This window comes from Oncorhynchus nerka, linkage group LG14 (genome assembly GCF_034236695.1).
Source record: "Oncorhynchus nerka isolate Pitt River linkage group LG14, Oner_Uvic_2.0, whole genome shotgun sequence".
Classification (NCBI taxonomy): Eukaryota; Metazoa; Chordata; class Actinopteri; order Salmoniformes; family Salmonidae; genus Oncorhynchus; species Oncorhynchus nerka.
Window position 1 is genome coordinate 86929016 of NC_088409.1, and position 21189 is coordinate 86950204.

Below are 21189 nucleotides of genomic sequence, written 5' to 3' on the forward strand. Positions count from 1 at the left end.
GAGAAAGGAGGCAGGAAGTGTAATGCTGTTTTACATCACTAGAGAGCAGCCTCATCCCACCAGAGAAAGAGGAGAAGGCAGAGGGCTGCAGTCATGAGTAGCCTGAAGTATCAACCCGAATTCAATTCCGCTGCTCTATTGAATCCGCCACCGACAAGTTGTTTGTGTGACTTCATTTCAAAATGACAGGGCGCATTGTACGAAACAAATTCATCAGCGAATGGATCGTCTAACAAATCCAACCAGTCACCATATCAAAGTTGACAATGTCGTCATGCATGTCTGCTCAGACCCAACCCATCGGTTTCTGGGACGAATCAGAATGTGTTCGCATTCTAGATATCGTCAGGGGCGGGAGGCAAATCCAGACTCATGGTGGAGAAGAAATGTCGGAGTGATGTGGATGGGTAGCCAGGCAACAGTGAAAGGTGATCCGGGGGGCTGAGGATGGAAAATGTGGGCAGTGGGCCCTCCCACTAATGCTCTTGACCCTGACCTCTGCCATTCACTAGCCACAGCTTCAGCAGCAACAACAGCAGGGCAGGGCAGGCACACAACACTGCAGACGCTCAGCCCCACTGCACTGCAGGGTACAAGCAAACAACATCAAAGCCTATTTGCAGCACCGGCTCAGTAGCTCCAGGCTGACTGGGCTGTTAGAGATTTGTATGAATAGCATTCCTACGAGTGAGACTAGTTTTAAATCAATATCATTTATGAGTAACTGGAATATGAGCAGCAGCAGAACGTGGATCAAGTATAGAGCATTCAGAAAATATTCAGACCCCTTGACTTTTTCCAAGTTGTTTAGTCTTATTCTAAAATGTAATAAATAAAAACAATTCCTCAATCTACACACAATACCCCATAATGACGAAGAGAAAACAGGTTTTAGACATTTTTGCAAATGTATAAAAAAATACAAAACAGAAATACCTTATTTACATAAGTATTCAGACACTTTGCTATGAGACTCGAAATTGAGCTTAGGTGCATCCTGTTTCGACAACTTGATTGAAGTCCACCTGTGGTAAATTTAATTGATTAGACATTATTTGGAAAGGCACACACTGGTCTTTGTAAGGTTCCACAGCTGACAGTGCATGTCAGAGCAAAAACTAAGCCATGAAGTTGAAGGAATTGTCCATAGAGCTCGGAGTCAGGATTGTGTTGAGGCACAGATCTGGGGAAAGTTATCAAAACATTTCTGCAGCATTCAAGGTCCCCAAGAACAAAGTGGTCTCCATCGTTCTTAAATGGAACAAGTTTGGAAACAACAAGATTCTTCTTAGAGCTGGCTGCCCGGCCAAACTGAGCAATCGGGGGAGAAGGGCCTTGGTCAGGGAGGTGACCATGAACCCGATGGTCAATTGGACAGAACTCCAGAATTCCTCTGTGGAGATGGGAGAAACTTCCAAAAGGACAACAATCTCTGCAGCGCTCCACCAATCAGGCCTTTATGGTAGAGGCCAGATGGATTCCACTCCTCAGTAAAAGGCATATGACAGCTGGCTTGGAGTTAGCCAAAAGGCACCTAAAGGACTCTCAGACCATGAGAAACAAGATTCGCTGGTCTGATAAAACCAAGACTGAACTATTTGGCCCAAATGCCAAGCATCATGTCTGGATGAAACCTGGCACCATCATCATGCTGTGGGGAAGTTTTTTAACGGTAGGGACTGGGAGACTAGTCAAGATAGAGGGAAAGATGAACGGAGCAAAGTACAGAGAGATCCTTGATGAAAATCTTCTCCAGAGCACTCAGGATTTCAGACTGGGATGAAGGTTCACCTTTCAACAGGACAACGACCCTAAGCCAAGACAACGCAGGAGTGGCTTTGGTACAAGTCTCTGAATTTCCTTGAGTGGCCCAGCCCGAGCCCAGACATGAACCCGATCGAACATCTCTGGAGAGACCTGAAAATAGCTGTGCAGCAACGCTCCCCATCCAACCTAACAGAGCTTTAGAGGATCTGCAGAGAAGAATGGGAGAAACTCCTCAAATACAGGTGTGCCAAGCTTGTAGCGTCATAGTCTCGAGTCTTCTAGGGTGTAATCGCTGCCAAAGGTGCTTCTGAAGGGTCTGAATACTTATGTAAATAAGGGACGTTTAAAGACACAGAGGACATGACCCCTCTCCCCTTCAGCTCCTGGGAGAGCCCCCCAGCAGGGGGTTAGGAAGAAGGGACGGCTACAGACAGAGAGGACATGACCCCTCTCCCCTTCAGCACCCAGAGAGAGAGCACAGGAGACACGCCAGCCTGTCCACATAGTCACACTGAGTCACCCTGTCTTGCATGTTCTCTTCCCCTGCCTCCATTACAGGGCTCACATAGGAGGCATGTTGGCCTGTCCCACCAGTCCCACACAGTCAGTCTGTATGCTCCCATTCACTGTTCCAGTAATAAGTGTTTATAAGTGTTTATAAGTGTGTGGTATAACTGTAGACGAAGGTCTATAACCCCATAGGTAACAAACCACAAAACAGCAACAATACAAAACTGCATGCACATTAGTTAGTATGCATGAGATGTTGCAATCCTCTCTAAAAAAAATATCAATTGGCATTTCACATTCTCATTTAGTGTCAGTGGATGTTCACTAGGTGTTTCAGAGAGTTGCAGCAGAGTAGATGTACATCCCCAGCCTCACCTGCATGTCCCACAGCAGCAGGGGGTGAGATGGCGTGAGGAATGGCAGAGATGTTTTACTATCACAGTGAATGAACAAGGAGGGCATGACTAACCCCTGTAACCAACTGACAGGATGTGATATTCAAAGTTCCTGTCTGGGGAGAGAGGGACGTCAATAAAGGCATAACAGGACTCTGTTCCAAGGCCGCTCTCCTCTCAGCAGAGCAGAGGACACAGCCCCGGTAACGCTCTCAGCTAGCAAGGCTGTGAAACACACACAGGACGCTCATTCAGGATAACTGACCTCCTGGTAGCAAGGACAGCAGATGGTGCCTCTTTATGGCTAAGCTAAGGTGGTGGATGAATAGATCTACATCACAGGAGGCTGGTGGCACCTTAATTGGGGAGGACAGGCTCGTGATAATGTCTGGAGCAGAATGGTATCAAATACATGAAGTGCACGGTTTCACATGGATGCCATTCTATCGCTCCATTCAGGACATCATTATGAGCCGTCCTCCCCTCAGCAGCCTCCTGTGGCCTACATCAAGGACACTCACTTTAGGAGTCAGTTAGTTGTAGTGGGAACGTGTGTCATGGATAGAGACCTAGACACTGTGTGTGTATATGAGTCAGCATGACTGAACCATAGATGAGAGGGAGGATGTGAAAACAACCCACCTCCAAGCTTCCGGAAGAAATGACAAGGCTACAGTACGGTGGTATCCAGGTGGCATACAGTCATACTGTTCTGTACCATACCGGGGTATATGGTATTATTATATTATATAATAATTATTATATTATTATATTATATTATATTATATTATATGGTATTGTCTCTGCTGTCTCTGCTGAAGCCAAGAAAATGAATGGCAGACATCTAGCCACTTATCAAACCAAATGAATGGCAGACATCTAGCCACTTATCAAACCAAATGAATGGCAGACATCTAGCCACTTATCAAACCAAATGAATAGCAGACATCTAGCTACTTATCAAACCAAATGAATAGCAGACATCTAGCCACTTATCAAACCAAATGAATAGCAGGCATCTAGCCACTTATCAAACCAAATGAATGGCAGACATCTAGCCACTTATCAAACCAAATGAATGGCAGACATCTAGCCACTTATCAAACCAAATGAATGGCAGACATCTAGCCACTTATCAAACCAAATGAATAGCAGACATCTAGCCACTTATCAAACCAAATGAATAGCAGACATCTAGCTACTTATCAAACCAAATGAATAGCAGACATCTAGCTACTTATCAAACCAAATGAATAGCTTGAGCCCTGAGCTGGATATAATTTATTTTGTCAAATCTTATATTTATATGTAAACGTGACAATGGTATTGAAAAACATACCGTCGGTATTTGGAAATAAACAGTTTATATCGTATACCGTGGTATTGCCCAAGCCTAGACTACAGCATTAAAAAGGTGTGGTCAGCAAAGCAGTCTGTCTGCCAGGGGGAGGAGAATTTGAACCTCCTGCCAAGGGGAGGAGAATTTGAACCTCCTGCCAGGGGGAGGAGAATTTGAACCTCCTGCCAGGGGGAGGAGAATTTGAACCTCCTGCCAGGGGGAGGAGAATTTGAACCTCCTGCCAGGGGGAGGAGAATTTGAACCTCCTGCCAGGGGGAGGAGAATTTGAACCTCCTGCCAGGGGGAGGAGAATTTGAACCTCCTGCCAGGGGGAGGAGAATTTGAACCTCCTGCCAGGGGGAGGAGAATTTGAACCTCCTGCCAGGGGGAGGAGAATTTGAACCTCCTGCCAGGGGGAGGAGAATTTGAACCTCCTGCCAGGGGGAGGAGAATTTGAACCTCCTGCCAGGGGGAGGAGAATTTGAACCTCCTGCCAAGGGGAGGAGAATTTGAACCTCCTGCCAAGGGGAGGAGAATTTGAACCTCCTGCCAAGGGGAGGAGAATTTGAACCTCCTGCCAAGGGGAGGAGAATTTGAACCTCCTGGCTTGTCGCCATATTCAACAGGAACAATACACCATGCTGCGAGATATACTCTCTGCTCCACCGTTACAAAACACAAAGCCCCCACCAAAGCAGCTGGGAGGTGTACTATAATACTAGTGGGAGACAGACGTGATACTGTAGTGACAGAGGAGGAAGGGGAGTTGAGCTCTAGTGACAGAACCAGGACAGAGAGCGAGGACCACAGAGGAAGAAGGGGAGTTGAGCTCTGTAGTGACAAAACCAGGATAGAGAGAGAGGGCCACAGAGGAGGAAGGGGAGTTGAGTTGTTCCATGGACAGGTGATTCCAAGTCCCTCTTGTGATCAGCTGTGAGACTTACTTCAGAGAAACTTCAATGATGTTCCATAGAGAACAGTTCCACAATGTGAGGAAAGGATATTTTGCCCACTTGCATAATTACTACAGCAATCTCTAGAATGAGCTCTGAATGAGGAACTCAACTGATGGCTTCACACCAGATAAACCTTCACTTCCTGTTTCTGTTGTATCATGGAGTGGCTTCAACATGACGCACCTGAAAAACGTATTTAATCTGCCAATTCCTGACCAAATGAACACTGACTGTCCCCAAGTTCTCATCAAGCCACCACAACGTCAAGCCACCACGACGTCAAGCCAGTGGATAATGACATCATTCAGAGTCACTACTTCTATGGGCCTGCTTCCTCAGGTACAGTGGTTGAAGGGGAAGACAAACTCACTTCTTCTGCAGATCATGCAGGCTCTGCTCAGCCCTCTGTAGACCATCCAGGTCCGTCATCATCTTCTTCATGTGGTCCTTAGAGTAACGGTTCTGGATGTAGGCGAACCAGCAACCTCCAATGCCGATCACTATGGACACCACAAGCATGAAGTCCTTCAGGTGGTTATGAGTGTTCACTGGGGAGAGAGAGAAGTGTTAGGTTAAACGGTATACTTCAGGATTTTGGCAATGAAGACCTTTATGTCCTTCCCCTAGCATTAGCGCAAAGATTGTAAGTTTATGGTAACAGCTAGTATGCTAGCAGATACCATAGGCTTCCAGTCATTGCGCTAACGCTATTTAGCATTGGCTCGCGAAACTCTAACCTCCTTCATACTGGATGCAGAGACATAAAAACAGTACATATCGATTTTGGATTGTCCCTTCATCCAACAAAACTCATTGGTGGTGAACTAATGTTGTGAAAGTGTGTGAAACTGAATGAACTCAAGTCATGGTACAATGGCAAGGTCTCTCCAAGAGAGATGTGCGGTAGTAGTTGGGATGCTTTGAGGAGGCACCAGGCTAAAAGACCAAGGTAAAGGCAGATTAACACACTATATACATGAGAAGCGACGAATCAAAGCCCCGACAGCCTCGGTCTTGCCCTTCCTGTCCTCTGGAGGCGAGGGGTTCGGCCTGTGTAGAGAGGTGTGAATGTCCTCTGTCATAATGTTGCCATCCTAATGGATTCAGAACAGTCCCATTCCTCACAGTCACTGCCAGCACGCCAACCAGGCAGGCAGCAACTAACACTCATGTAAAATCAGCCAAGAGGCCTTAGACGTGATCCATCCATCATCCTTAAAGAACAGACAGGTGAAGACTACAAAGGCCATTCTCTTAAAGCTGTGAAGGCTGAGACGTCGTAGGGCCTTATAAAGGGACAAGATCTGAGCTAACACATGATCTCTTAGCAAGCACAGCACTTATGTCCTGGAGTGAAACAAAAGAGGAAGTGGAGTGTCAGCTAAAGCCTGGGCCTGGCATCTCTTTATACAGGCGCATAGAGGGCGTGCCAACTTACAAACAAGCCTTACACACTAAGCTCTCTCTCGGCTGGCTGTTATTGACAAGGAACAAAAGACCTCCCTTCGCCTCACAGAAAAACAACCTCCACGCTGACACCGACATAGGTTATTGATGTAGAGTAATGATGCATGGCAATGTGCTCATTAGGCCAGCAATGTTTTCTTGCCCTCTGTCATCAGTCAAGAGCTGTGTGTGTGGGCTCTTGTAGCCTCGTCTACACAATCCAGTACAAACACAGTTGGCCATTAACAGCAGAACTTGGCCGGATAGTGAAGAACATTTATGACTAGACTGGTGTCAGACCAGTATTACAGAAACAAGGTGAACCACATGACGGTGGCCTAGCCCTTTCCCTTATAAAGCTCTAGGGCAGGGGTCCCCAATTACACTCAGCCCTGGGACGATTTTTCCTTGAGCAGATGTTCGGGGACCGGAACATAGTTCTAAATCATTTGTACGCTGCAAATGTACCACTATAATCTCAAACAGATATAGTATTTCATCAAAACTGAACTTTTTCAAACCTTGATTACAATGGGATACAATCACATATCCCTCGAATTAATACTTGGGAACAGATTTTCCTAAATTAAAAATCACTATGCTGATTTGATGTTGATTTTACAGTCTTATCTCCAACACACAGGAGAGATAACATGGTTTCTAATATTATTATTATCTAATATACATCAGGCCAATCATCCGTTCCCTCCCGCAGGAAAACAACTCCCTCTCGCATTGCTTTCAGCGTCTTCGCTATCAATTTGTCTTGGGTCTGCAGCATTAGAATCCTACTCTTCGTCTGTGGAAGACCAGACAGAGAAATATCTGATCCCTATGGATATCCTCTACTAAATCATTTGCATCTCCTGTTGTTACAGTTCAATTACTGGTCGTTGAATAGAACCAGTTCAACACATACAAACAGGCACAGCTAACTGCCAGAATAAAACGGGTAACTGCCAGAATAAAACGGGTAACTGCCAGAATAAAACGTGTAACTGCCAGAATAAAACGTGTAACTGCCAGAATAAAACCGGTAACTGCCAGAATAAAACCGGTAACTGCCAGAATAAAATGTGTAACTGCCAGAATAAAACGTGTAACTGCCAGAATAAAACGTGTAACTGCCAGAATAAAACGTGTAACTGCCAGAATAAAACGGGTAACTGTAACTGCCAGAATAAAACGGGTAACTGTAACTGCCAGAATAAAATGGTTAACTAACTGCCAGAATAAAACGGTTAACTAACTGCCAGAATAAAACGGTTAACTAACTGCCAGAATAAACCGGTTAACTAACTGCCAGAATAAACCGGTTAACTAACTGCCAGAATAAACCGGGTAACTGCCAGAATAAACCGGTTAACTAACTGCCAGAATAAACCGGGTAACTGCCAGAATAAACCGGGTAACTGCCAGAATAAACCGGGTAACTGCCAGAATAAACCGGGTAACTGCCAGAATAAAACGGGTAACTGCCAGAATAAAACGGGTAACTGCCAGAATAAAACGGGTAACTGCCAGAATAAAACGGGTAACTGCCAGAATAAAACGGGTAACTGCCAGAATAAAACGGGTAACTGCCAGAATAAAACGGGTAACTGCCAGAATAAAACGGGTAACTGCCAGAATAAAACGGTTAACTAACTGCCAGAATAAAACGGTTAACTAACTGCCAGAATAAATCGGTTAACTAACTGCCAGAATAAATCGGTTAACTAACTGCCAGAATAAATCGGTTAACTAACTGCCAGAATAAATCGGTTAACTAACTGCCAGAATAAAACGGTTAACTAACTGCCAGAATAAAACGGGTAACTAACTGCCAGAATAAAACAGCTAACTGCCAGAATAAAACGGGTAACTGTCAGAATAAAACAGGTAACTGTAACTGCCAGAATAAAACGGGTAACTGTAACTGCCAGAATAAAACGGGTAACTACCAGAATAAGGAAACCCTTCGTAAATGAGGGATACAAAGTATATTGAAAGCAAGTGTGGTTCCTGAGTTAAATAAGCAGTTAGCATTACATTATGCTTAGGGTAATGTATATAAATGCCCAGTTCCCATTATTTTGGCTACTATGGATAGAAGAGATCTCAGTGACTTTGAAAGACTGGTCTCATTAAGGTGTGTGTGTGTCTCAGTCACCAGATCTCAACACAATTGAACACTTATGGGAGATTCTGGAGCGACGCCGGAGACAGTTTTCCACCAACAAAACACCAAATGATGGAAGTTTTGGAAGATACCCGTAGGTCTTTTCCCCTAGCTAACACAATCCATTAGCCTTTTCTTTGTCTGAAAACATGTCGCTGATTAGCAGGAATGTTGGCTAGAAAGTCCAAAGTGACATGCCTAACTGACTATTAGACAGGGAACGACTTGGCTCAAACCGGTCTTTCTCGGTTCTCCTTCAGGTGAACAGTCCAGTTGCATCTAATAGGTTGTGAAAAAGGCAGGGGAATGGGTCCACTTTGATAAATGCGTCAGCCATTAAGAGAAGGAGAAGTGTCCATTTTTGATGGGGCCCATTGTGAAAGGTGTCTTGAAGTGCTGCTGCTGTGCACAGCCAGTCTGTGGGACGATCAGCAGGACCTGTGGCTTTAGGCTCAGGCTGTCATCTCCAGACGACCTCCTCTCTTCCTCCAGCTGAGACTCTTCACTAAACACACGCACAATGATACATGCCAGACACAGATCCCTAACTATCCCTTATCCTGCTGCAACCTTCCTATAAAACAACCCAAATTCGCCCCCTCCCCCTGCCTCTTTCCCCTAACACAGCCGGAACTGAACTGAGAAACAGAACTGAGAAAACGTAATCAGGCAAAAAAAAACAGTTTGTATAACTAACCTGGTGGGGACGCACAATTCAGTCCCAGTCAACATCTTATTTTCCCAAATTGGTGTTTGTTGACTATTCTTGTGAAGACATCTGGTCCCCACAAGTATAGTGAAACACACGTGCACACACACGCACTGCAGCCCCAGAATGTGAGCCATCAGGTTCTCCTTCCCTCCCCTGGGCTAACCCACTGGTACGATTCCCAGGAACCACCTCGTCTGGTGGTGACATAACATCAGCAGGTTCTCCAAAGCCCCAGGGCCAGTCTGACGGGGAATGACCAACAAAATGCCATACATTTCCAGTAGGTAAACAAAATCGGGGGAAACTGGTGTCCAACCACTGATACAGCAGCAGCCTCTGGGGACTAGAGGCTGTTACAACATGAAGTATGTCACTGTGAGATAGCTGTCAGGAACCAACTGCTGCGTGTTTCCTGCTTCACCAGGCCCAGGGTTGCTGTGGAAACGACTAATCATGATCCACATAACTACAACGGACGTGTTCTGTTTCCTGTCCTGTCTAACAGCTTTCACACAGTGCAGGTGCTTTTAACTCCATAACTGGTAGGACTTAGTGCCAGGTTGGGACACGCACCTCGTTAATGAAAGTGCGCACAAGCAAGAGACCATTGTTTGGTTAGCAACGTTCCGGTATCACTCATGTGATTGCAGAGTTGGCAAAACAAATGGCCACTGGATTGAGGAAAATAATCCTGATCTCATTCTGCCAGGTAGGCTACTTTGTAGTTAACATTTAATAAAGAAGGTTTATATGAAAGCCTTTCCATCTCTACCAGAAGATAGTTATCATTAGCATCATCGCTAACGGCTACACAAAGTAGACACACAGACAGGGGAATTCCTGTGCCGTTTCAAATAGTTACATGAATACATCTAATGACTGATGCATTTTGTCTTATGATTATCTTGGGCAAATTTGTTTATAATAAGTTCAATACATTTATTATTGAGTTCCATTTTAATGTTTGGATTCAATGATTCTGTCCACAACAGTGATTTTATAGGGTCCTAGAGGTGTGATTTTATAGGGTCCTAGGGTGTGGTGTGTTTGTCTCAATGCGCCAGAGGTGTGATTTTATAGGGTCCTAGGGGTGTGGTGTGTTTGTCTCAGTGCCCCAGAGGTGTGGTTTTATAGGGTCCTAGAGGTGCGGTGTGTTTGTCTCAGTGCCCCAGAGGTGTGGTTTTATAGGGTCCTGGAGGTGTGGATTTATAGGGTCCTAGAGGTGTGGATTTATAGGGTCCTAGAGGTGCGGTGTGTTTGTCTCAGTGCCCCAGAGGTGTGGATTTATAGGGTCCTAGGGGTGTGGTGTGTTTGTCTCAGTGCCCCAGAGGTGTGGTTTTATAGGGTCCTAGAGGTGCGGTGTGTTTGTCTCAGTGCCCCAGAGGTGTGGTTTTACAGGGTCCTAGAGGTGTGATTTTACAGGGTCCTAGAGGTGTGATTTTACAGGGTCCTAGAGGTGTGGATTTATAGGGTCCTAGAGGTGTGATTTTACAGGGTCCTAGAGGTGTGATTTTACAGGGTCCTAGAGGTATGATTTTACAGGGTCCTAGAGGTATGATTTTACAGGGTCCTAGAGGTGTGGTGTGTTTGTCTCAGTGCCCCAGAGGTGTGGTTTTATAGGGTCCTAGAGGTGTGGTTTTACAGGGTCCTAGAGGTGTGGTGTGTTTGTCTCAGTGCCCCAGAGGTGTGATTGTACAGGGTCCTAGAGGTGTGGTGTGTTTGTCTCAGTGCACCAGAGGTGTGATTTTACAGGGTCCTAGAGGTGTGGTGTGTTTGTCTCAATGCGCCAGAGGTGTGGTTTTACAGGGTCCTAGAGGTGTGGTGTGTTTGTCTCAGTGCGCCAGAGGTGTGATTTTACAGGGTCCTAGAGGTGTGGTTTTACAGGGTCCTAGAGGTGTGGTGTGTTTGTCTCAGTGCGCCAGAGGTGTGATTTTACAGGGTCCTAGGGGTGTAGTGTGTTTGTCTCAGTGCGCCAGAGGTGTGTGCCTAGAATACAGAGTAGCTCAGCCTGAGCATCAACTCACTTCCTCTTCCATAGTAATGCTCTCTCTCTGCTGAGGCTGGAAAAGCCTTTGGGAAGGCACAGAGCACCTCAGAATAACCTTTCTAAAGAGGGCTTCACTTACTTTAGGGGAAAGCATGGTGGTTTCTGGCCTCAGAGTAACCCTGCTGATACTCATACAATGATGTTATTTATCAGAGGACATTGTAGCAGAACATTGTAGCAGAATTTGTAGCAGAATTTAAATGGATCATACGGTATTCTGTGCTGCAGCAAGAAGGCTGACTGCAGGTAGTCCAAATGATGAAAACATATAGGGGGAGGGGCTTTTTTCTTATTTTTCTTCTTATGTTATTTTTAGTATTACATTGTTCTTGGTTACTGCATTGTTGGGTTTATAGCTTGCAATAATGACATTTAACTTGTGCATGTGACATTAAAACTTGATAAGAACAGATTTTCCAGCACTGCCAAGCTGCTGCTTGAGACTAATGAACTCATTTTGGAGTTGTTTTCTTTTACCAAGGGTCTCCCTTTGGAGAGACAAACAGAGCCGACACTGTTCTTCCTCATAGAATTACATTCACAAACAGTTGCTTCAGTATCCAACAGAAATCCTCCTTTATCGGTCTGGGTGAAAGATAAACACACTACTAAACACTAATAGGTAATGTATTGTAATTGTAAAAAAAAAGGTAATCCACTTACTGAGTGGGGCTCCAAACAGCACAGTGTCCAAGGCCTTGAGCTGCAGCTTCTGAACATGGCTGCGATCCAGCATCTTCAGAATGGACACTGTCAGGGTGGCGTTCTTCACAGCCAGCCTGAAGGAAACAGACAGACAGATTGAGACTCTACAGTGCAGTTAAAGGAAGATTGGGGGAGAGAGAGAGAATAGGAGGGTTGGTAGGAAGGACCCTGTGGGTTAACTTACCTGGGCATGACAGTCCCGTTGAAGTGCATCTTGCGGAAGGCGTCCACATACTGCGGCAGCTCCACGTGGGTGAGCCACAACACCACATCGTCCACTGTCCAATTGTACACTGCAATACACAAACATGATATCACCACACTATCCTTGCTTCTCAACTCTCTCTAAAGACCGTTTCAGCCTCAGTAATCTCCATCACTGGTTATATGCCAACGTTGAGGCAACGCAGACCCTCACACAGAGAGAGAACATTTGACTCTGCTTTATAATTTATGAGCGTCGCCGTGAGACGAGTGTATCCAAAAACCCTTAGCGGTATCCCCTATCATAACACACTTAAATGTAGCTACACATGTTGGCCATCTCTCAATAAAAGCCAAAGGGAGACTGGCAGGGAGTCAGCAGCAGTGAGGTTTGGTGTGGGCTCAGGCTGACTAGCTAGCTGGGTTAATGTGCTTCTGCAGTTTCCTGGCTCCAAACCTCCGCTCTGAGCAAACCCCTGACAGGAAGCTGCAATGCAGAGACTCTGACACAACCAGAGAGGGAAACGGGGGGTTGGAGAGGTGGGGGACAGAAGAGAGGTAGGGAGAGGGGAGGGTGGAATGAGAGAGACAGATAAAGAGAGAGGGAGGAAGGAGGGGTAAGGGACAAAGAGTAGTGAGTGGAATGCCAGCAGGTCAAGGAGAGGGAGGCGTAGCTGGTACGTCAGTGTGGATGGTTGTTATCTGTGTGTGTACGTTCTGATGACAGGTACACTGGTCACCCTCTGCCAGGATGCTTGAGCTGCTAAGTGGTCTGCACTTCACTTGACAATGATGACATACCAACTGATACATTTGACAACTCTGTCTGGGTAGCCTAACTGCAGAGAGGCTGAGAAAATATTCTCCCTTACCTAAACAGTAACCAGACACAACATCTAAGCTTTAAATCCAAATCGAATTACTGATGATACGAATGTAAAAACAACGCAGTGCTTTAAAAACAGACAGTACAAAGCACAGGGAGGCTCAGAACAGCAGGGAAGGGTTCTGATATACAGTACCAGTCAAAAGTGTAGACACACCTACTCATTCAAGGGATTCTTTATTTTTACTATTTTCTACATTGTAGAATAATAGTGAAGACAACACTTTGAAATAACACATATGGAATCATGCAGTAACCAAAAGTGTTAAATCAAAATATATTGTAGATTTTAGATTCCTCAAAGTAGCCAGCCTTTACCTTGATGACAGCATTGCACACTTGTAACATTCTCTCAACCAACTTCACCTGGAATGCTTTTCCAACAGTCTTGAAGGAGTTCCCACATATGCTGAGCACTTATTAGCTGCTTTTCCTTCACTCTGTGGCCCAACTCATCTCAATTGGGTTGAGGTCAGGTGATTGTGCAGGCCAGGTCATCTGATATAGCACTCCATCACTCTCCTTGGTCAAATAGCCCTTACCCAGGCTGGAGGTGTGTTGGTTCATTGTCCTGTTGAAAAAACAAATGATAGTCCCACTAAGCGCAAACCAGATGGGATGGCGTATCACTGCAGAATGCTGTGGTAGCCATGCTGGTTAAGTGTGCTTTGAATTCTAAATAAATCACTTTGTCACCAGCAAAGCACCCCCACACCATCACAACTCCTCCATGCTTCACTGTGGGAACCACAGATGCGGAGATCATCTGTTTACGTCATCTGCGTCTCACAAAGACACGGCATTTGGAACCAGAAATCTCAAATTTGAACACATCAGACCAAAAGGACAGATTTCCACCGGTCTAATGTCCATTGCTCGTGTTCCATGGCCAAAGCAAGTCTCTTCTTTTTATTATTGGTGTCCTTTAGTAGGGGTTTCTTTGCAGCAATTCAACCAAGAAGGCCTGATTCACACAGTCTCCTCTGAACAGTTGATGTTGAGATGTGTCTGTTACTTGAACTCTGAAGCATTTATTTGGGCTGCAATTTCTGAGGCAATTAATGAATTTATCCTCTGCAGCAGAGGTAACTCTGGGTCTTCCTTTCCTGTGGCGGTACTCATGAGATCCCATTTCATCATAGCGCTTGATGGTTTTTGCGACTGTACTGAAATTTTCCGGATTGACTGACCTTCATGTCTTAAACTAATGATGGACAGTTGTTTTTCTTTGAGCTGTTCCAAACAGGGCTATCTTCTGTATACCACCCCTACCTTGTCACAACACAACTGATTGTCTCAAATGCATTAAGGAAAGAAATTCCACAAATAAAATGTTAACAAGGCACACCTGTTAATTGAAATGCATTCCAGGTGACTACTTCGTGAAGCTGCTTGAGAGAATGCCAAAAGTGTGCAAAGCTGCCATAAAGGGAAAGGGTGAATACTTTGAAAAATCTCAAATATAAATATATTTGGATTTGTTTATCACTTTTTTGGTTACATTATTCCATGTGTTATTTCATAGTTTTGATGTCTTCTCTATTATTCTACAATGTTGAAAATAGTAATAAAAAATAAAAAAGAAGAACTCTGAAATGAGTAGGTGTCTAAACTTTTGTCTGGTACTGTAGCTAACATGGTGTCAGTCAGCAGTGAGACCTCAAACGAGGAGGGCTGGACGGACAGAGCAGCACTCCTAGAGGAGAACACAGAACACAGTGTACTGAAAGGGATTCATCGTCTGAGACTCTCCTATATGCACACGGATGCACTAAGTGGGGCAGCGTGCCTGGAGGGGAGACTGGTTTGTACTGCTAGCCTGTAGAGAGCAGTGAAAGAGCGGGAGGCTCCTGTAACACCACAGTGTTAGTTACAGCGTAGTTCCAGTACCTTTAGAACCCTTCCAGGTATTCCACAAGTCTTCCACACTGATGAACTGGTCATCTCCGTGGAAACTGTTGTGCTTGGCTTTGGGATCGTGGTAGTTCAGGTCCTCCCTCAGGAACTGGAGGTCGCCAGGGTCACATGGAGGGAAACAGAAGGGAAGACAGAGAGCAGGTAAGAGAGAAGTGAAGAAAGAGCAGCGGATGTATCAATCAAATCAGCCAAAAAGATTATGTGGCCTGTCACTTATAGATGATGGAATCAAACCGTTACATCAAGGCTGAGGTAGACCTAAGAGACTGCAAAGTGTCAGCTATACCAGGGAAGGATAAAAAAGATCTCTGTACGGCATGCTCAGAGAATAACCAACAGAGGCATGCCCTGAACCTTCCCCAGCCTGCAGAGTCAGACAGCTAAGCTTACTGCTGCAGACCGGGCTCACTTCACTGTGTGCACCCAGCCTTGTTACTGTAGCAGTGTGCAGTAGAGAGGAGCCTAGCATTAATGGAACAGCCAGGAACATTATGCTTTATTCACACCACACACTCGGAGAAGGGGCTAGAAAACAAATGGCCTTTTGCGACTGAATGACAATTAAGACCTCGACAAGTGAATGTCAATAAAGATCTATACGTTTGGCCATGTACAATATTTTACACTGAAGCTTTACTGGCCTGAGATCCTGTGATGGAAAGTACAAACCTATAACTCCAGTTCTAACAGCAGTGGACAATAGATCATTATTTGATGAGGAACACAAACAGGAAATCAGGTGTTCCTCCTCTACTCTAAACACTCACCAATCTTTCAATCTAATGAGCCTAATCTAAGTAATATCAAGACACATTAAGTGTCTCCAGTTCTCTTGAGCAACAACATAGAAGCACAGCAAAAGGGCTTAGATGACATTCTGTTTCCTCCATCGCTAGCCAGCCCCCATGCTGTTATCACTGGGAGGAAGAAGCTTGGCTGCTGTACGACACACACGCCCACACGAAGAACATCTCAAAGAACATGGGCGCAGGACAAGCCATGATGCCGATTTTCCTTCTTCAGAGCTTAGTGTGGGTGGTTTTCACTACAGGGCGGACACTCACAATCAATCAGGCAATAAATCATACCGTTTCTTTGACAATGTAGCAAAATAGCTGATGTTTAAAGAAAATCCTGGTCCGGTGTGTTTTTTTAGCTGCAACATGCTGTTTCAATCATCTTAGCTTTAGATTTTTATTTAACCGTTATTTAACTAGGCAAGTCAGTTAAGAACAAATTATTTTTTACAATGACGGCCTACACCGGCCAAACCCAGACGACGCTGGGCCAATTGTGCTCTGCCCTACGGGACTCCCAATCACAACCGGTTGTGATACAGCCTGGAATCGAAACAGGGTGTCTGTAGTGACGCTTCAAGCACTGCGATGCAGTGCCTTAGACCGCTGCGCCACTTTAAACGTATGTAGTTCTGTCCTTGAGCTGTTCTTGTCTATTAATATTCTGTATTATGATGTTTCATGTTTTGTGTCGACTCCAGGAAGAGTAGCGTCTGCTTTTGCAACAGCTAATGGATATCCTAATAAAATACCCCAAAAAATGATGAAACATGATCATAACATTTTTGTTCTCTAAGAAGATCCCAGGCATCAGAGCTGTTTCGGTCTGTTACGGATACAGTTATCCTGTGTGTGTGTGTATCCTGTGTGTGTGTTTCTTTTCTCTCCTTCTCCCCTCACAGGTGAAAACCATCACTCCCCAATCAGTCAACAATCAATCATCAATCAGAAGACACACCTCCTCCTATTTCCTACCCTATCACAGTTCCTTCCCCATGGTTTAAAAACCCCCATCATTTGTTTGTTCTAAAGCAATCTCTAACTAAATCTCTAGCTCAATCTCTAGCTCAATCTCTAGCTCAATCTCTAGCTCAATCTCTAGCTCAATCTCTAGCTCAATCTCTAGCTCAATCTCTCTGTAAATGCCATGTCCGTAGGTCTCTGTGTTTCACTCTCGCTTTGTGTCTTAACCTCTCTTTTGTTTAAGCACCTCATAGCACTTTGTCATCACCTGTGAGTATTGTTTTTGGTTATGGTGTTTGTTTGTTGCTGGTGGGAAAAGGGGGAAACCAAGACAAGTCGCCCATGGGCATACACTACCCGTAGGTGAACATTGTTAAATACACTAGTTAGAACTGGGCGGACCACCCACTGTATTTTTGGTTAGTTAGTTAGCTGTTGTTAAAGTAGGCTAGTCTAGCTTAGGGGTGTTTTTGAATACTTATTGTTTCTTTCCTTGGGTCCAGCTCAGCCCCTTTCCTGCTCCCCCCATTACCGTGTGTTTATAAATAAACCTAGAGTTTGACGGTAGATTTCTGTTGTCGTGGTTATTTCGTGCACACTTTTACTTTGTCACAATAATAATTTGCATGAGTTATGTTACGGGTCTCATTACCATCCCCCCCTAGACTGTCGGGCCAAAAGGGATTCGTAACACGGTCCAAGCACTCTACATGTCTTGTTCAGCTTTTCTCAGTGTCGGCTCTGAGCCAGGACTGACACTGGAGATGTGCTTAATTCACAGGCTGGCTGCTTCAGGGATGTCTGCAGAGCCAGTGTCTCCTTCTCAAACTGCTTAGCCCTTGCAGAAGACGCTGCAGAGGAAGACAGCTCTAGCCCAGACCAGAGCCTCCTGAGGTGGGCCTCTCCTCTCCCAGCCTGGTCGTGGCTGCCCCACAGGCCTCTCCTCTCCCAGCCTGGTCGTGGCTGCCCCACAGGCCTCTCCTCTCCCAGCCTGGTCGTGGCTGCCCCACAGGCCTCTCCTCTCCCAGCCTGGTCGTGGCTGCCCCACAGGCCTCTCCTCTCCCAGCCTGGTCGTGGCTGCCCCACAGGCCTCCTCTCCCAGCCTGGTCGTGGCTGCCCCACAGGCCTCTCCTCTCCCAGCCTGGTCGTGGCTGCCCCACAGGCCTCTCCTCTCCCAGCCTGGTCGTGGCTGCCCCACAGGCCTCTCCTCTCCCAGCCTGGTCGTGGCTGACCCACAGGCCTCTCCTCTGCCAGTCTGGTCGTGGCTGCCCCACAGGCCTCTCCTCTGCCAGTCTGGTTGTGGCTGCCCTACAGGCCTCTCCTCTGCCACGGCGAGGTCAGGCCACACAGGTGTCATTTTTGCAGCCCTGACTTCTCTCTGACTGAAGGAATGCCTGGACTGGCCTGGCAATGCTGTGCTGCCTGTGGCTGCCTTGCTAAGCTCTCCCAGTCCAAGATGAGGCCCAGGACACCGGTTACACAGCCTTATCCCAACACTCCCAGGTAAAGACCTTACTGTGAAATGCTTACTTACAAGGCCTTAACTAACAAAGCAGTTAAAAAAAATAAAAGAGTAACAATAACAAGGCTATATAGAGGGGCCACCGGTACCAGGTCAATAGTCAGAGGTACAGGTTAGTCAAGGTCATTGAGTTAATATGTACATGTAGGTACAGGGGTAAAGTGACAATGCATAGAAAATAAACAGTCAATAGCAGGGGGGGAGGGTCAATGCAAATAGTCTGGGTGGACATTTGATTTACTGTTCAGCAGTCTTATGGCTTGGAGGTAGACACTCTTAAAAAGCCTTTTGGACCTAGACTTGGCACTCAGGTACCGCATGCCGTGTGTTAGCAAAGAGAACAGCTTATAACTAGGGTGGCTGTAGTCTTTGGCAATTTTTAGGGCCTTGGATGGCAGAAAGCTTAGTCCCAGGTAGGAAAGACTTGAACGGAGCTCATCCAGTTCATTCAACAATGATTGCACGTTGGCCAATAGGACGGATGGCAGAGGAGGGTTATTCACTTGCCAACAAATTCTCACAAGGCACCCGGACCCGTATCAGTGTCTCTTCTTCATGCGAATTATGGGAATTTGGGCCTGGTCAGGTATCAGCAGTAAATCCTTCGTGTCTGACTCATTAAAGAAAAAATCTTTGTCTTGCTCGAGGTGAGTAATCGCTGTTCTGATATCCAGAAGCTCTTTTCTGTCATAAGAGACTGTGGCAGAAATATTATGTACAAAATAAGTTATAAACAACACACAAAAACACACAATTGGTTAGGAGCCTGTAAAACAGGAGCCAACTACTCCAGCGACATAGTAAAAACCAGCAGGGGTTTCTACTCTGTGAACTCAAGCACAGCACTACAACATGAGAAGCAGGAGGAGCACAAATCCACCACTTACTTCAATAGCAAAGTAAAAGCCATTACCGAGCAGCCATTAACTAATCTCATTATCTGTGGCCATCTTCGGGAAAGAATCCCTGCTGGTGGATGACAGGGGATTAAAGTACTGATACCGTCTGGCCACTTTACTGTGACTCACATAGACAGGTTTGACTGGTGCCATGCAGGACAGTAGCGACATCCTCTCCAACACATCACAATGTGAAAACTGAAAACACCTGTAATCTATCAAATGCTATTGAAGTAGGGAACCTGGTGGTGCTACTCACACAGTCCTTCTCTGACACATCCACATTGTGTAGGGAACCTGGTGGTACTACTCACACAGTCCTTCTCTGACACACCCACATTGTGTAGGGAACCTGGTGGTGCTACTCACACAGTCCTTCTGACACATCCACATTGTGTAGGGAACCTGGTGGTACTACTCACACAGTCCTTCTCTGACACGCCCACATTGTGTAGGGAACCTGGTGGTGCTACTCACCCAGTCGTTCTCTGACATGCCCACATTGTGTAGGGAACCTGGTGGTACTACTCACACAGTCCTTGTCTGACACACCCACATTGTGTAGGGAACCTGGTGGTACTACTCACCCAGTCCTTGTCTGACACACCCACATTGTGTAGGGAACCTGGTGGTACTACTCACCCAGTCCTTCTGACACACCCACATTGTGTAGGGAACCTGGTGGTACTACTCACCCAGTCCTTCTGACACACCCACATTGTGTAGGGAACCTGGTGGTACTACTCACCCAGTCCTTCTGACACACCCACATTGTGTAGGGAACCTGGTGGTACTACTCACCCAGTCCTTCTCTGACATGCCCACATTGTGTAGGGAACCTGGTGGTACTACTCACCCAGTCCTTCTCTGACATGCCCACATTGTGTAGGGAACCTGGTGGTGCTACTCACCCAGTCCTTCTCTGACACACCCACATTGTGTAGGGAACCTGGTGGTACTACTCACCCAGTCCTTCTCTGACACGCCCACATTGTGTAGGGAACCTGGTGGTACTACTCACCCAGTCCTTCTCTGACATGCCCACATTGTGTAGGGAACCTGGTGGTACTACTCACCCAGTCCTTCTCTGACACACCTACATTATGTAGGGAACCTGGTGGTACTACTCACCCAGTCCTTCTCTGACACACCCACATTGTGTAGGGAACCTGGTGGTACTACTCACCCAGTCCTTCTCTGACACACCCACATTGTGTAGGGAACCTGGTGGTACTACTCACCCAGTCCTTCTCTGACACACCCACATTGTGTAGGGAACCTGGTGGTACTGGATAAGAGCGTCTGCTAAATGACTTAAATGTAAATGTAAATGTACTACTCACCCAGTCCTTCTCTGACACACCCACATTGTGTAGGGAACCTGGTGGTACTACTCACCCAGTCCTTCTCTGACATGCCCACATTGTGTAGGGAACCTGGTGGTACTACTCACCCAGTCCTTCTCTGACACACCCACATTGTGTAGGGAACCTGGTGGTACTACTTACCCCGTCCGTCTCTGACACATCCACATTGCCATTAGCATCGTCATCCATCTGCTTGTGGATACTGCGGATGGCCTCGAAGCTGAGGATGGTATTTTCATCGTGGCACGGAGGCTCATCGATGCGACAGAGTTCTGAGAGAGAAAAGACAAGTTCAACTTGAATCAACAGTTGTACAGGGCCAGCAATTGTACAGGGCTCCCAACAATACCTGAACTTGGGCGGTAAATCATATATATTGTATACTGGTAGAAATTTCCAACAGTTTGGGCCCTAAAGCTACGCCACTGCTTGTAACTATAAGTTACACTATCAAAGATGTGCCAAATAAATTATTTCCAGCTCAGGGCTCCACCTATGCATTTGGTTTGCTAACGCACTAGCTAAGTGGCTGGCTAAGCAGCTAGCTTGCAAGATCAAGCTTCTTAGAGCAGATACAATCCCCTACTGGATCAAGA

General features: G+C 46.0%; 1 protein-coding gene across 2 annotated transcripts in view; it reads right to left on the bottom strand.

The window, feature by feature from the left end:
- The window catches only part of LOC115141986 (stromal interaction molecule 1-like), a 57351-nt gene that overhangs the window by 21956 nt on the left and 14206 nt on the right, over positions 1-21189 (bottom strand). For both annotated transcript variants that reach the window (XM_029681432.2, XM_029681434.2), the window contains exons 3-7: positions 20735-20865; positions 15019-15133; positions 12223-12331; positions 11997-12112; positions 5338-5515 (exon numbers count right to left, since the gene is read on the bottom strand). In XM_029681432.2, the coding sequence (XP_029537292.1) occupies positions 5338-5515; positions 11997-12112; positions 12223-12331; positions 15019-15133; positions 20735-20865 (649 nt within the window). The remainder of the gene's footprint in view (positions 1-5337; positions 5516-11996; positions 12113-12222; positions 12332-15018; positions 15134-20734; positions 20866-21189) is intronic.